The sequence below is a fragment of the Pelobates fuscus genome, chromosome 6 (assembly GCF_036172605.1).
Source record: "Pelobates fuscus isolate aPelFus1 chromosome 6, aPelFus1.pri, whole genome shotgun sequence".
Lineage (NCBI taxonomy): Eukaryota > Metazoa > Chordata > Amphibia > Anura > Pelobatidae > Pelobates > Pelobates fuscus.
In genome coordinates this window covers 142,045,217-142,060,744 of record NC_086322.1, presented here as the reverse complement: position 1 = coordinate 142,060,744, position 15,528 = coordinate 142,045,217, and the positions used below count along the sequence as shown (strand labels likewise).

The 15,528-nt window shown below is 39.8% G+C and overlaps 1 protein-coding gene across 1 annotated transcript in view; it reads right to left on the bottom strand.

The window, feature by feature from the left end:
* PAPSS1 (3'-phosphoadenosine 5'-phosphosulfate synthase 1) overlaps positions 1–15,528 on the bottom strand; it is an 87,731-nt gene that overhangs the window by 34,403 nt on the left and 37,800 nt on the right. The window contains exons 6-7 of the mRNA XM_063458371.1: positions 10,535–10,648; positions 6,920–7,031 (exon numbers count right to left, since the gene is read on the bottom strand). Of these exons, the coding sequence (XP_063314441.1) occupies positions 6,920–7,031; positions 10,535–10,648 (226 nt within the window). The remainder of the gene's footprint in view (positions 1–6,919; positions 7,032–10,534; positions 10,649–15,528) is intronic.

Genomic DNA, 15,528 nt, shown 5'->3' with positions numbered 1-15,528 from the left:
CCAATCGGCTTCAGAAGCATTCAATTGGCACACCATGGCAAACAGTCAGATGCATAAAATTGGCACACCATGGCAATCAGCTTTAGATGCATAAAATTGGCATAACATGGCAGTTTTAGAGGCATAATTTTGATATATCATGGCAGTTTTAGACGCAGAAACTTTACACATCATGGCAATCAGTTTTAGAGACATACAACTGCTTACTCACAGACTCAGAATCAGAAATGTTGTTGTCCTGCTCTTTCATCCAGGCACCTCACATTGATTATCCTAGTGGTGGAACTAATGTAGAGAGGACCATGGTGCAAGTATGTTTTCTGGGCCCCCATCTAGTGAAAGTGTGGCCAAAAGGTAGATCTCCATCTGTCGGAGAACTTCAACAATAATATGCCAGATGGAGATCTACCATTTGCACATCATTGCAGGGTTATATTTGTGAGCAGTGTTTGAATGTAAGCATGTTTTTGTATTAAGTATATGTGTGCATGTATGAGTGTATTTGTATGTACTGTTGCTATTGGAATGTAGTGGTGTACTTGTTTGTAATGTTTGCATCTGAATGCAGGGGTGTTTGTATATGTAGTGTAGGACTTTAAATGCAGGTGGGCTTTTTGTGTGTAGTGTTGGTGTTTGAATGAAGGGGTGTTTGTAGATCATTTTAGTGTTTTAATGCAGGGGTGTGTTTGTAATGTTTGCGTTTGATTGCAGTGTGTGCGTGTGTGTAGTGGATGCAGTGTGTGTATATTGTGTTTATAAAATATACATATACACAATGTGTGTTTCAATGTAAGGATGTTTTTTTGTATGGAGTATGTGTGCAGTGTATACACACACACACAGACACACAGACACACAAATACACAGCGATACACACAATGACACTTAGTTTCCCACACACAGATACACAGACACTCATGTACACAGATACACACAGACACACAAATACACACACACACTGACACAAAAGGACACGCAGAGACAGGAGGTGAGGGTGACAGTGTGAGAGGGAGTGTGTGTACTGGTAACAGTGTGGGGGGCAGTGTGAGAAAGGGTTACAGTGGGTGGGCAGGGGGAGAAAGGGTTACAGTGGGCGGGCAGGGGGAGAAAGGGTTACAGTGGGCAGGCAGGGGGAGAAAGGGTTACAATAGGCAGGCAGGGGGAGAAAGGGTTACAGTGTGGGGGGGCAGGGGGAGAAAAGGCGACAGTGGGGGGGCAGGGGGAGAAAAGGGTACAGTGTGGGGAGAGGGGCAGGGAGAGAAGGGGTTACAGGGGGGGAGGGCAGGCAGAGAAGGCGTTACAGTGGGGGGAGGGGGGCAGGCAGAGAAGGCGTTACAGTGGGGGGAGGGGGGCAGGCAGAGAAGGGGTTGCAGTTGGGGGGGAGGGTAGGCAGAGAAGGGGTTACAGTGGGGGGAGGGGGGAAGGCAGAGAAGGGGTTACAGTGGGGGGTGGAGGGCAGGCAGAGAAGGGGTTACAGGGGGGAGGGGGGCAGGCAGAGAAGGGGTTACAGTGGGGGAAGGGGGGAAGGCAGAGAAGGGGTTGCAGTTGGGGGGGAGGGTAGGCAGAGAAGGGGTTACAGGGGGGAGAGGGGCAGGCAAGGGGTTACAGGGGGAGGGGGGCAGACAGAAAAGGGGTTACATTGGGGGGGCAGGCAGAGAAGGGGTTACAGTGGGGGGAGGGGGGCAGGCAGAGAAGGTGTTAGGGGGGAGGGAAGGCAGAGAAGGGGTTACAGTGGGGGGGAGGAGGGCAGGCAGAGAAGGGGTTACAGTGGGGGGGAGGGGAGGCAGAGAAGGGGTTACACATTGGGGTGAGGGGGCAGGCAGAGAAGGGGTTACATTGGAGTGGGGGGGCAGAGAAGGGGTTACATTGGAGGGGGGGGCAGAGAAGGGGTTACATTGGGGTGGGGGGGCAGGCAGAGAAGGGATTACATTGGAGTGGGGGGGCAGAGAAGGGGTTACATTAGGGTGGGGGGGCAGATAAGGGGTTACATTGGAGTGGGGGGGCAGAGAAGGGGTTACATTGGAGTGGGGGGGCAGAGAAGGGGTTACATTAGGGTGGGGGGGCAGAGAAGGGGTTACATTAGGGTGGGGGGGCAGAGAAGAGGTTACATTAGGGTGGGGGGGCAGAGAAGGGGTTACATTAGGGTGGGGGGGGCAGAGAAGGGGTTACATTAGGGTAGGGGGGCATTGTTTGGGCTCTGTGCCCTACCTTCATTAGACATCCCTGGTGGTCCAGTGTCTCCCTGGTGGTCCGGTGGGGTAATTCTCCGGTCTGAGCTCCGCCGGGTGCAGAGCTGCAGACAGTGTAATAAAAGTCTCGCGAGCTCCCTGAGTGTTGCCATGGTAACGCTCTGGGAGCTCGCGAGACTTCTATCACACGGTCTGCAGCTCTGCACCCGGCGGAGCTGCAGACCGGAGCTGCTGGCAGACTGACTGGAGGGAGCCCGGCGGCATACAGGGCAAGCCGCCGGGCTCCCTCCTGGTGTCAGTCTGCCTGATTTAGCCGGCGGCCCTGGATGTGTGGGTCAGCGCGACCCACTGGGAATCGCCCTGCGACCCACCAGTGGGTCGCGACCCACACTTTGGGAACCGCTGGACTAGAGCAAGGGTAGGCAACCTTCAGCACTCCAAATGGTGTGGACTACATCTCCTAGATGCTGTGTGGACAACATCTGGAGTTCCAACGATTACCTACCCCTGCACATCCACTATATGTACTGCCACCATTTCTTAGTCCCTCCAGATAGTAAGTTGCCAACCCAAAACATCTCTTCTGTAGAATTGGAAATCTCTTATCTGTGGTATGTACACTAAATAATATAACCAACACTAATCCCCTACGAGCAAAATGCATTGGCAGTTTACCACTAATGCATAGGGGCCTGAGCAGCATATAGTACAGTGAGGTACATAAATACCCCCCCCCCCTTCTTTATATTTTAATAGCATCTTTCGTGTGCTAGCTTGACCAGCTCAGTAATCATGATCACTGCATGCTGTCAAAGAGAGTCTAGCTTGTCATCATGACAACATGGCCTTGATTTCCTGTCTCCCTGCCACAGCCTGTAAATTCTTTGTTTTCAGAATATTTAAACCAGAAACTAGGACAAACCCTTTGGAAACTATCCTTGAGGTCAAAATGCTGGGATGCAGTGAGGTCTCGTAATTGGTTGCTAATATAGTATATTGACTAATGTTTATTGCTTTGTGAATATTTGTGCTACCCTATTGATTTTGGATTAGACATGCTTTAGCACATTTTTATATATTAATCATTGTATTTTCACTAATACAAAATGTATTTTCACTTCTATTTGGTGCTGTGCATGGATGACAGACAATGAATGTTTGAAGCAGCCTGAATGGTACAGGGAATGGTCTCAAATGGTCAGTTTGTGGACTATTAACATCTTTGATGTAAAATCGGTGATTATCCCAATGAGCATATGTTCAAACCCAGGAACTTAGGGGTTCCTATTAGTTGTACTGGGAAGTACTGGTCTAGGGACATTGGACACTGCCATTCTATAACCACACAGGATGTTACTAGCTGTGCAGACATGTTAGGTTATCAACCAATATTGTCCATTGTAGCTTAAAAAAGATCGTTCTGGGGGGGGGGGGGGGGGGGGGGAGAGGGCGGGAATGCAAATATGGATCAAATACAGAAAATATCAGCAGAGTGTGTTTACAATCATCAGCTAAGATTCTTTAAAAGTTATGTTTAATAGTTTTTGTAACATACGTTGTAACCCTTATTAATCTAGTGACATGAAATGACAGTCATTAGAACGGACAAAAACAACAAGGTTTACAAAAGCAGAAGTAAACTAGCTATGAATGTCTGTGCCACGTCTTCTTCAAATGTCACATGGACTGAAGTTTTGCATGCAGCAAATACTTTTAGGTTATGTCTTTATTTAAAAAAAAAAAAAAGGATTTTCTGAATTTAATGACATCCATCTTGCAGAAACAGACTTCAGTCTGTCTATACATTAAATAATATGTCATTGCGCTGTTGGGACCCTGAAATGGGGAATACGTTTCATGAGAAAGACAAAATACCAAGTGAGGAGAGATGAAGTGCTGGATGAGCTTTATTGCCCTACGAGGAAAAGATCAATAGAAATGCAAGTCCTCAAACTGTGACCTCATTTTCCTTTACTGTAATATGGCTTTTATATGGATTACAGTGATCTTTTTGATGTGAGTATAAAGAGCAGGGATAGGCAAGTTTCAGTAATCCAGCTCCTGTGAACACCATGACCCTATGCACTCAGCCAACTGGAAGGTTTGCCGAGTACCACAGGAGTGGCATCCCACAGCTGTCATAAGGCAGCACATTTTTGTTTTCTGTATCAGGGATGCACATAATGTGATAAACAAATCTGGAATTCCTTTTCCTTGTATCCCAAACTCTCTCCCACGCATCACTTACTTTTTTATTTTAACCTCATTTTTCAGCATATTTAAACTTTTTTTTATGTATTCAGATATCTGTTTTCTACTGCTTTCCCACTTTAATTTTGTATCATTCAGGTTCTTCCAGGTAGCCTTTATGTTTGAACCAAAGACTCATGACTCCTATAGCTGCCATGACATAAAAAAAAATGCATCTGTTCCTCATCCAAAACCACACAAAGTAAGAACAGCACCCAGTACTGTTACACTAACATATTATCAGCTAATTAGGTCACGGTGTAAATAAAGTGCTGTGTGTGTAGTTACCTTTAATCAAATTTTGGCAAGACTTAAGCTGTTATGACCTTTAATATGGAAAACACACAATTCCAAGTCTTATTGCTCTATTGTTTTATTTGATGCATTTGACTACTCTTGCTTTGATTGAGCTTTACCTACCCAGATCTCTGCTCTGGATATCTAAAAGCATATTGCCCGTTAATTTTCTGCTATGCCTTGTGCTCTCTTTCCTGTACACACAGCACACTACATCATACTTGTGCACAGTTCTTAACAGTAGTGGTTACTACAGTGATAACCAGAACTACCAGCTGCTCGGATACTAATCTGATCTATATATTTACCCTCTTTTAGCTCTCTATTCTTAATGCGCTTTCCCTAGTCCTATCTATACATTACCCACACTTTTAGCAAATATATGTATTGGGAGAAAAACCTATTTAAAATCGGATGTCGGTTTCCCAAAAGAGTAGACTCATGAAACAGGGGACACGACAGCGCTTGATTCGAGGGAAGATACGTTTATCTCAATATCTGACATTCAATACATCATGTATATTTGCGGTACACAATATATTCAATGCATTTGGGGCCAGTTTAGGTAAACTTCAAATGTGAATAGTAGGTTTTCTTTAAGAGGTAGATAGCGAGGATATGACTTTAGAACTAAACGTTCTTCCTCCTTGTATCCAATACAACAAAAGGCAGCAGATCTGGCAAACCTCCAACATTTTAGAGTATTTATTATATATATTCGTCAACATACCTCTTCACTGGATCCTAAAACAAAACACAAAAGCCCACGCTTTAGCGCCTTATCCTTCATGGTCACAAATGCTATATTGCAAATTCTGGGATTTCTGCTCACGGATATAATGAGCCTTTACCATGCTTATCACAGTATGTATGACATCTGAATTAGCTATTCTCTGCATACTTGAGGGGCTTTTGAAAAAGTTTTTTTTTTTTTAAATGCAGACTTGCACATTAGAACTGCAGAACAAAGACAAATTAGTTTTAGTAAGGTTTCCCATCTATATTGACAATGTTCAAGGAAAAGTCTTCCACTTGTTTCAGTTGGGTCAAGAACAAAAATTAAAATAAAGTACATTTTGTACCATCTGTCAGAGGTATGAGCAATACATTGAAAAATAGTGTGTTGCTCCCACACCAGAAAAACAGACTACTGCAAATCTAAGTAACAGTGTCTTCTGTCTGACTGATTTTAATGAAAGCTTCTGGCAGCATACCCCATCTATCTTTCAGAAAAAGCAAGTAGGAAGCAGATTAAACATTTCCAAAAGACAAAGGAAATGAAATATATCAGATCGTTTGTCATTGGTATCTGGGCACTGGGCAAGAGCTCACACCGCAAAACTTCAAACGAAAAGTCAATTAAAATGAATGAAGTAGCTCACATCCATTTCTACTTGTGAACCACGTCATGAATCAGTTATTGAGCTCTTCCCTTACCGAGCTAAAATGAGTAGTGTTGACGTGTTCTTGGTGCTATAGTGACAGATGCCTGCTATGCACTAATCTAGCATGAGTAAATGCATAGGATTTTCTTTTAGAAGCACTTTCAAAGATAAACTGAATCTTGACATTTCATATCCGATGAAGAGTTCTTTGTGTAGAATGCAGTTTAAAGGAAGAAAAAAATTGTATGCAGTTCAAAGGTTTGCCTTAGCCCCCCTTCTAATTTCAAGTTATGAAAATGTATATTATTTATTTATTAAGTATAATAATTGTGGCTTGCGTACACCTTGGAACCTTGTACTTCTACAGTGGCCACTAGATCTTCACATTGACATGTTCAAAAAGGCTCCACTCAAATTTTGATTCTGGTCTATTGAAATTATATTATCACTGCACATGTGTGGGTGGTCATCACTCACAGCTGAACAGTTCTGCAGTACACCGCCTCTTAACAAACGAGTGCTAATGAATCCTAAAATGATAAATGTAATAAACTAAAGTGATTAAAATGAAATTAAGAATAATTAAAGCATCAGGACATTGAGATGTACTTGAAATTTAAATATAGCTAAAATGTACCGTTTCTGGTTAAATAAATTGATATTCTTCTCAACATCGGCATAAAATAATAGTAAATATTAAATAGAAAAAGCAATTAATTTCCCAATTAAGGGATTTACACAAGAAATGCAATGGATTGATTTTGCAAGAAACTCAGTCTCTCTCTCAGATATTCTTACCATCCAACAGGCAATCAAAATGAAGGCACTGAAGGTACTCTCTTTCCCTCATAAAGCCATTTAATGGGGTTGCCCAGCCTTCTGCCAATACTTGCACCCATTGCATATCAACCTGTAGGCAACAAGATTAGGCTGTGTTTCAGTCTGAAATATAATGGTTTATAATCAAGACAGTATTATTGTAAGACCTCTTTTTACACAGTACATTACAATCTGTGCTGTTGTATATTTGGCATATATTTTGTATCCTACTCATTCTTAGTAAATTGAGTTTTAATGTATTTATTTTTAACAAAAAAAACCAAAAAAAAGCAAACGCATGTTTATTAACACAAGGTCCCTTATCTTGTTTTTTGGGTAAATTGTCACAACACTGACCTGTTTAAACTCAAAATAATAGGTTAAGAAGTTACAGCACAACTAAGTTTTTTGTTATTATTGTTTAATTAAAGAATCCTAATTAGCTTTCCCTTTTATTAAATAAATAGGTGTGTTTTTATCCACTTCTGAAAATGTCTTTACCATAGCTAAAACGACTGGTGGAGATTATGCTGTTCCTTCGAGAGCACAGTATCAGTTTAGTTGACCTATAAATAAATCTATGTATTTCGAAGGTGTGCAACAGCTGGGATACAGAAACCTCAGTCAAGATTTCTAGCTCTACATTTAAATCAAAACAGCATGATCCATCAGAAAAAACAAATAAATAATACATTATATATATTATATAAATAAATTCCATCTTACACACCATGTGACTGTAAAATAGGACGGCCGCCCTTCCTATTTAAAGTTTCTGGTATTGCAAAATGTATCAGTGCATTTCTTTATACAAGTTTCTGCTATTTATAAACTGGAAATCTTCCTACCGTATGGGATAAAACTAAACAATATACACTAGTTTTAAAAAAATATATACAAGCCAAAAAACAAAAACAAATTAGTGATGCATTGTCACTTTAAATCCATGATTTAAACTACATTTATACTTATACCATTCTTTCCACTTCATATCAAGATTTTTGTATCTTATGTTTTAGTGGTTTAAAAAAAGGACCAAATCACAATACCATAGGTAAGTGGTCCTAAATATGTAGCAACACTATATCAAAAGAAGATCCCATGTGACTGGGGCGAGATGCGTCACTATGTTTGGCTGAGGAGACGGAGTCCAGAAGACTCATGTGACTGGAACGGTACAGGACATGGAAGAAAGGAGTCAGGAGGAAATTTGGACCTTCGCATTGTGTTTCAGTTTGTTTGTGAGTTTCTTTACTCAAGAGTTTTAACAGTTTTACAATATTGGGAGTGTTCTTTTAAATTTTCCCTTCCATTTACGTAATCTACTGAAATACCCAGTATGTCATTCTCTTTGAGGGGGTGATACTCTCTCATGATTGTGCTGTTTATCCGTCGGGTAGAAGTGGTTCTGGTAGTGCCAACCATAGAGAAAGATAAAAATGGGGGAGTGAGGCACATATCTGTTTAAGATGTGTATATTTTCATTCCTTTCTAGCACCATATAAAAACATTTATGTGAAGTGGAAAAAGTGGTATAAGCATACTTTTGGTTTAAAGCACACATTTAGCATGGTAGTGTATCACTTATTTGTTTAGTTTTTTTTAAGTTTTGAGCACTTTCTGTATGTGCATAGTATATAGTAAACACCTCTTTTGTAATTTTTAAGTACCTTGCACTGGGTTGGCTTATCAAATATACATGTAACTAGAATAATGGGGTATTACAAGAGGGGAATATTGTGATATCTGATGTATTTTAAGAGATAATATAAAGTGATTTTAATTTTGGATTTCACTAGCTTTCAGGTATATTATTGGGTACACAAAGATAAGAAGCAGAGTTGATCCTGCAGGGATCCTAATGCTGCAATGATTGAACACTGGGGGTGGTGCAACTGGAGCATTGAACACTTCTGGCCTCAGGCAAACAAATGAAAAAGCATTTCTAAATTGTAGGGGGGTTTTTAGGTTAAGATTAAGTTTAAGGTTTTTTTTTTTTTTTTGTTTTTTTTAAGGACAATAGATTAAGATTATGCTTAACCAAAATGTAAATCTACAAACATTTATAATGTTCTAGCTGTGGTGCACTGCTACTGACCATATCACGCCTATAATGTCACATTCACAGGCCTGCACAGAGAGTCAGATGGTTTAGTTCAGAGACAACAAGGGAACCCTAAAACTACAAAACAAACAAACAAATGCAGGTTTCCAGACTAACCACATCTAAGCCAATTCTCAAGCACTTTGTGTATTTCATTTTGGCAAGAAAAAGCTGTGCGTGTGCACAAAACTATAAAGAGTGAGTTAATTGCCTCTTTAATGTTGTGCCGACGTTCAAATACTTTAAAAATATTTTGTTAACTACCGTATATAGTTCCTTAAATATATTCATTTTTGTAAATTTCTTATGGTGCATTCCATATTATCATGCTTAAAATATTTGAGTGTTATGTGTCATCTAAAAATGTTTATTCCATGTTTTTTTCAACCATTAGATGCACAAGGCCTCACAGACTATATTAGTTGGTCTTACTCGAACATTAGGTGTCATTTATATGAAATGAAAGGAATGAACCAACCAAACACAGTCAGTATAGAAAGACGTTTAGCTATGGAATGGTGTTTAAAAACTTAGGGTAGTGGTGGCTAGCAAAGGGCAGGCTGAGTATTGTGGGAAACTAACCTCTGGAGAACATAGATTACCTAGAACTTGCGTAAGGAGACAAAGCAGGGTGGATACAACAAGAGTAGAAAGGACAACGATATAACCATATATAAAAGAAACAAGTGACGTGAATGCGAAGAGAAGAAAGGGTGATAAGTTTTAAAGACAGAACATTTGTCATCTGTTTCATTTTTGCAAAGACTAGATTAAAGGGACACTATAGTGACTAAAACAGCTTTAGCTTAATGAAGCAATTTTTGTGTATATGCCATGTCTCTGAAGTCTTACTGCTCAATTCTTTGCCAATTAGGAGTTAAATCACTTTTGTTTCTGTCCATGAAGCCCTAGCCACACCTCCCCTGGCTATGACACAGCCTGCATGAAAAAAAATGGTTTCATTTTCAATCAAATGCAACTTACTTAAAAGCAAATTTTACTTTAATCTCCAGTAAAGTGGACTTTAATTACATACAGGAGGCCCCTGCAGGGTCTAGCACGCTATTAACAGAGCAGGAAATAAGAAATTCTAAATTAAACAGAATTTGAAATAAAGGAAGTGTAAACATTAGATGATTTTTTTACAGGAAGTGTTTGGGAAGGCTGTGTAAATCACATGCAGAGATGTGACTATGGCTGCATAAACAAAGTGGTTTAACTCCTAAATGAAAGAGAACTGAGCAGTGAGACTGAAGAGGCATGATCTATACACCAAAACTGCTTCATTAAACAAACATTGTTTTTGTGACTGTGGTGTCCCTTTATTAAGAAAAATACCATTGATGGGTTAGTAATCTGGTGTAACTTTGTGTAAAACAAAAACAAACAAAAACACTTATGCATGTAGAACATATAAGATCTGTAAAATATGTTTCAAGACCATACAGAGCACACAAATATTATTTGAGTGAATATGTTTAGTGCATTACCTTATTGATTTCCAGTGTAGGCAGTGACTCTGCATCAGTCTTTGCCAGCTGAAGCTTATTTTCTGGTACATACAATTCCTTGACTTCATAGGAGGCATCTACAGGTACAATATCCTAAAAATGGAACAGAAAATAACTGTATTTTCAGCTGTTAAACAGATGCATATGACTTATCAAGGAAGGGAGGAGGAAAAAAAAAAAAAGCTTTCCCTATCAGAGTGTTCATATTGTTCTTTAGCCTCTAGAGTTTAATATTTCCTTTAATTTCTCAAAGAACAATAAGACACACAGAGTTCTGAGGATTTAGGTGAAGATGTTCTCAGGAAAAACTCCGTAGCAGATGGGATCATGGGAAAAACGGATTCTTGCAAAGCCTGGCCAATGAACTTGTAGGCCACTTATGGAGAAATCTACAGAACTTTAGGCTGAAGAAAATATTCTTATTTTAAACAGATCGGCGATAGAGTTCCTGAACCATATCACATGGTGTTTACATTTTTTTTTTTTTTAAATAATAAATAAAAAAACACTCAAAAAAAACAAACAAACCAAGTGAGCTACAGCACAGCCAATATCGTACTGTTTTTCTGAAAAATGTATGTACATAATCATTGGACTCTAAATGAACCTTTTCGGTACACCATGAGGTAATTTCTGCGTCTTAAAAAGAATAAATAAAGCAAACGTCAGATGCCCTAAGTCTTAAATTCTTCCCAGCTGTATAGTGACTGACCTAATCTCCAGGATAGATGGCAAATCTGCCTTTAATGTAGAATCTTATTGAAGTTTACAGGTTATGATACTGCAAAGTTCGAGGTCACCGAGTACTCTACGACTCTTTTCCCCTACATTCCTAGTATGTGCCATATGCTTGATTGGAGCTGAATAAACAGCTTTCATTTATTTACCATGTTCTGCGATTACATAAATAATCTTTGAGTTGGTTTCAATGTAATTGGACATACATATTTATCAAATGCGTGTTTATTTTATTATGTCACTAAATTATGCCATTGTTTTTGAGTGCAGCGAGACGATAAAGCCTTGTTATAAATGGCACGTATATAAAACCGTACACTTCCAGAAGTTCAAATATGTATACAGTACGGGACTCCTCAACTGTGCCTTTTACGACTACACAAAAGCCAGCATTTTAGTGAAACAAAGCAGCAAAAATAAAAAATGTATTATGATGTTACATGTTTCAGCGTATTACAAGACAGCTTAATTTCAAACCCTGGTCACTGATGATAACTATTTATCTTCTAGAAAATCCAGAGGAGGCTTTGATTCAAACCAGTCCTGTCATCCTCCCTCCTCATTGGCTTCACTACAAATACATTGGCATTACAACAGAACGGCATACGTCTTATACTACCCTAGGTGTGAGACATACGAGCTGGGCTTATAACTGTGACGAAGAGCAGGATAACTTCCTAGAGGAGGGTTTTTATGCTCCCCTCGTCACATAATCTTATCACAAACCTCTCACAGAGGGTAGGTACTATTTAAATGATATATTGTGTTTCATTAGAAACTCATGTGAAAAGTAAGAACACAAAAATAAAGACTGATGGCTTGTTCTCCTACAAGTCAGACGTATTAGTGAAAGTGACTTTAATTAGCAATGTACATCAGAGCTAACAAATGTAGCAAAAAAAAAAAAAAAGAGAGAAAACACACACCCTGGCCCAAACATGTATACCTTCAGCCAAGAAGAACAAAATGTTAAACTTAAAATGATCAGTAGAACAGTTTGAAATTCCACTACCATACATCAAACACACTAACATAATAAACTCTCACTAGCCTGTTTGCTGTAAAATGACAAAAAACAGACTTATTCTGGGAAGGATCTCAATGAAATACAGTACAGTAACTGCATTTAGAATATTGATCTGTCGTGGAGCCAAACCCAGAGTGAGAAGGAACACACTTTACGCTCCCAAGAGATACGGGGGCCTGGGCCTAGGCCTACTGAACTTCTTGAGATGCCTACACACTGCCCATTTAGCACAGATTCAGCATAGGCATGTCACACCCCATAAGAAAATATGGGTGGACCTAGAACATTCCATCTCATCCTTCCCCCCCCCCCCTCCCCCCCCGGAAGAGGTCACAGACTGGGCAGAGATATGGGAGGCCATGTCCTCCATCACTATATGCGTGACCCATAAGGAACAGGCCTACAAAATGCTGGTACCTTACACCACAGAGACTGCATCATTCTGTTGGAAACTGTGCAGAGAAGCAGAAACATTCTATCATTGCTGGTGGACGTGCCCAAAATTAAAACCCCTGTGGCAATCCATCATGACCCTACACACCCGTTTGCTGACAAAACCATTGGGCCTTACTACTCTCTGAACCCCTTCACTAGAGCCGAAAACAAACTATTAGCACGAGTAGCTTTTGCTGCACGCAGGGCGATAGGAGAGGGATGGTCGACACCACGCATACCCACACAACGAGTAATAGCTAAAAAGATCAAAGACGGCATCGAACTTGACAGGCTAACATCACGACACACCCAAAACATTCCACAAGGTATGAGATCCGTGGCTGGTGGGAGACACATCCCTACTGTGATGATCGTTGACCACAACACTCAGGACTCAACACACAGTACTCATTGACAAGTCACAAAGAAAGCTCTCCTACTGCCGCACTTGACCCCAACCCCCCCTCCAAAAGGGGAACGCGGGGCGCAGGCCTCTGAGGTCGAGCCTCTTCTTCCCTCCTCACAAGTTCTGTTTCACTCCTACATTCAGACCCTTCCCGGGCTGAACACCTACGCAAACTTTCCATACCCCAGTGACCCGGTCCAGACCCACCCCAGGCCTCAGACACAGAACGGAAACAGCCCAACCAAAAAGAGAAGCACACCACTCACCACGGAACCCATGGTCACAAGATTTAATTGCTTTAATTGCTTCATTAAACCCCTCTTTTTTGTCTACCATGGTCACAAGATGGTACACTAAATCCTCCACACAAGATCAAAAGCCCACCTCCGACCGATCACAGCACTCAGACTCCACACTAGGATTCACAACTACAAAGGGACCAAACCCTACACAGTTTCTTTCGAATCCCCACACTCGTAATCGGATGGAAAGGAAGAACAGCTAAAACAGCTAAACACAACTAGCACCCCCACACAAGACTGATAACTAAAGGGTATGGGAAGGCTACACACCACAATACCACTACCTGGACCACTAGTGCTTCTTGAATGAGGAAAGCCTTTGCACACTTCATATAATGGTGAATACTGCTGTAAAAAAGGCATGCAGTGCCTATATCACCCTACTGTACCCAACTCGTTTACTTGTACTATGCTCGTTTATAATGTTTAAAAAGCAATAAGATTAATAAAAAAATTTGATCTGTCAAAGTTGCATGTATGTGAGCATAATAAAATAATCCATAAGAGTGATAGCCAGCAGATCTTACAGATTGCTGCAAAAGTCCAATTTACGGGCCAAACCCTTTAAACCCATTTATCAGGGGGTTCTTAAATCTGATGGTAAGAGGGATGGAGACAATCAGGGTTATTTACTAAAGTGAGAATTGCTGGGAATTCAAACGTTATTTCAAGATGTAGGCCAATGCAGCTGAATTAGAAATAAATTATTTGTCATTTCTGTTTCAGTTTGGCAGTTTTGGTCGTAAATTTCAAATTCACTTTGAATTCCCAGCAAGTCTTATTTTAGAAAACTAATTTCACATTCTACTTTTATGCTTTTATGTCTCAAAGCTAAACTAATCTATTTTGTGTGCTACGTAAAACACTTAAACGTTTTAAAATGTTCTTAAACCAAGTACCCAAAAAAAGGGCAACCAGAAATAAAAAAAATAAAAAAAACAATAAGGTATTGGAATTAAAAGATAGCAGCAGGTATGTCAGTGGACACCAGTGACCCTCAACAAGTACAAAAAGAAAGCTAGAATTTACTGAAATATCACATTTGAAGGATGTGACCCGATAGTGCTTGCCCCAAGTAAAACTTGATCACATAACCAACTGTCCTATTTCTGTCTTTTTGCCCTTCAATAGACACAAAATAAACAAGCCGTCAGAAAGTGGAAGACATGTATTTGTAGATAATGAAGTAAATAAAAGTTACAACCTAGTTAAGATTAAGACAACAACTCAGTGTAGTGGTTACTATGCCAAGTGAATCTTGACTACATCAACAGTTTTTTGTTGTTGTTTTTTTCTACACAAAAAATAATAATAATAATAATAATAGTCTCCCCAAGCACCCAGAGACTGCACACTATCACAAGCCGACTATCACAAATTTGCCTCACCTATATTTTTTCACTTTTGTAATTTGCTGAACAGGAAAATCAGCATAAAATCAAGCATTGTGAGCTTGTTCCCAACTGCAATAATTGTGTTTTACATCCTGTAACCTGTTCATTAGCATATTATAAAAATAAATAAATCGGTAACAGCTCTAGAAGTCAATTTGTTTCCTCCTAATTGGACATAATTGAATTATTTTTTATTTTATTTTTTTTTTGTTTAACATTGTTTAACCCCTCCCCATCCAGGAAACAAAGATTACTCAATTTTGGTGTGGGTATTTTCAGTTATGACCATAGTGGATTATAATTAATATCATCTATCTGATCTGAATTGAAGGTTTAGACGACGGACACCCTTGTCAAAGGTTTAGAAGACTGACACCCTTGACGCAAACCAGTCTGAAATTGCACCATAGCCCATAACTTTTGCAGAAGGGTTTGAATATAAACTTAAGATCTGTTTGCCAAAGAGACCGGTTATTCCAAAAGATACTAGAACCGCTTCTAAATCTCTCCAACTACTACGATCAAAAGCCTTTTCGGCATCCAAAGTAATAAAAGCTGCTGGTATAGCTTTATAGTTAATTATAGAGATTGTGTTCATCAAATTTCGTATATTATCTCCTCCTGATCTTTTATTGATAAAACCTACTTGTTTATGATGTATCAAGACAAAT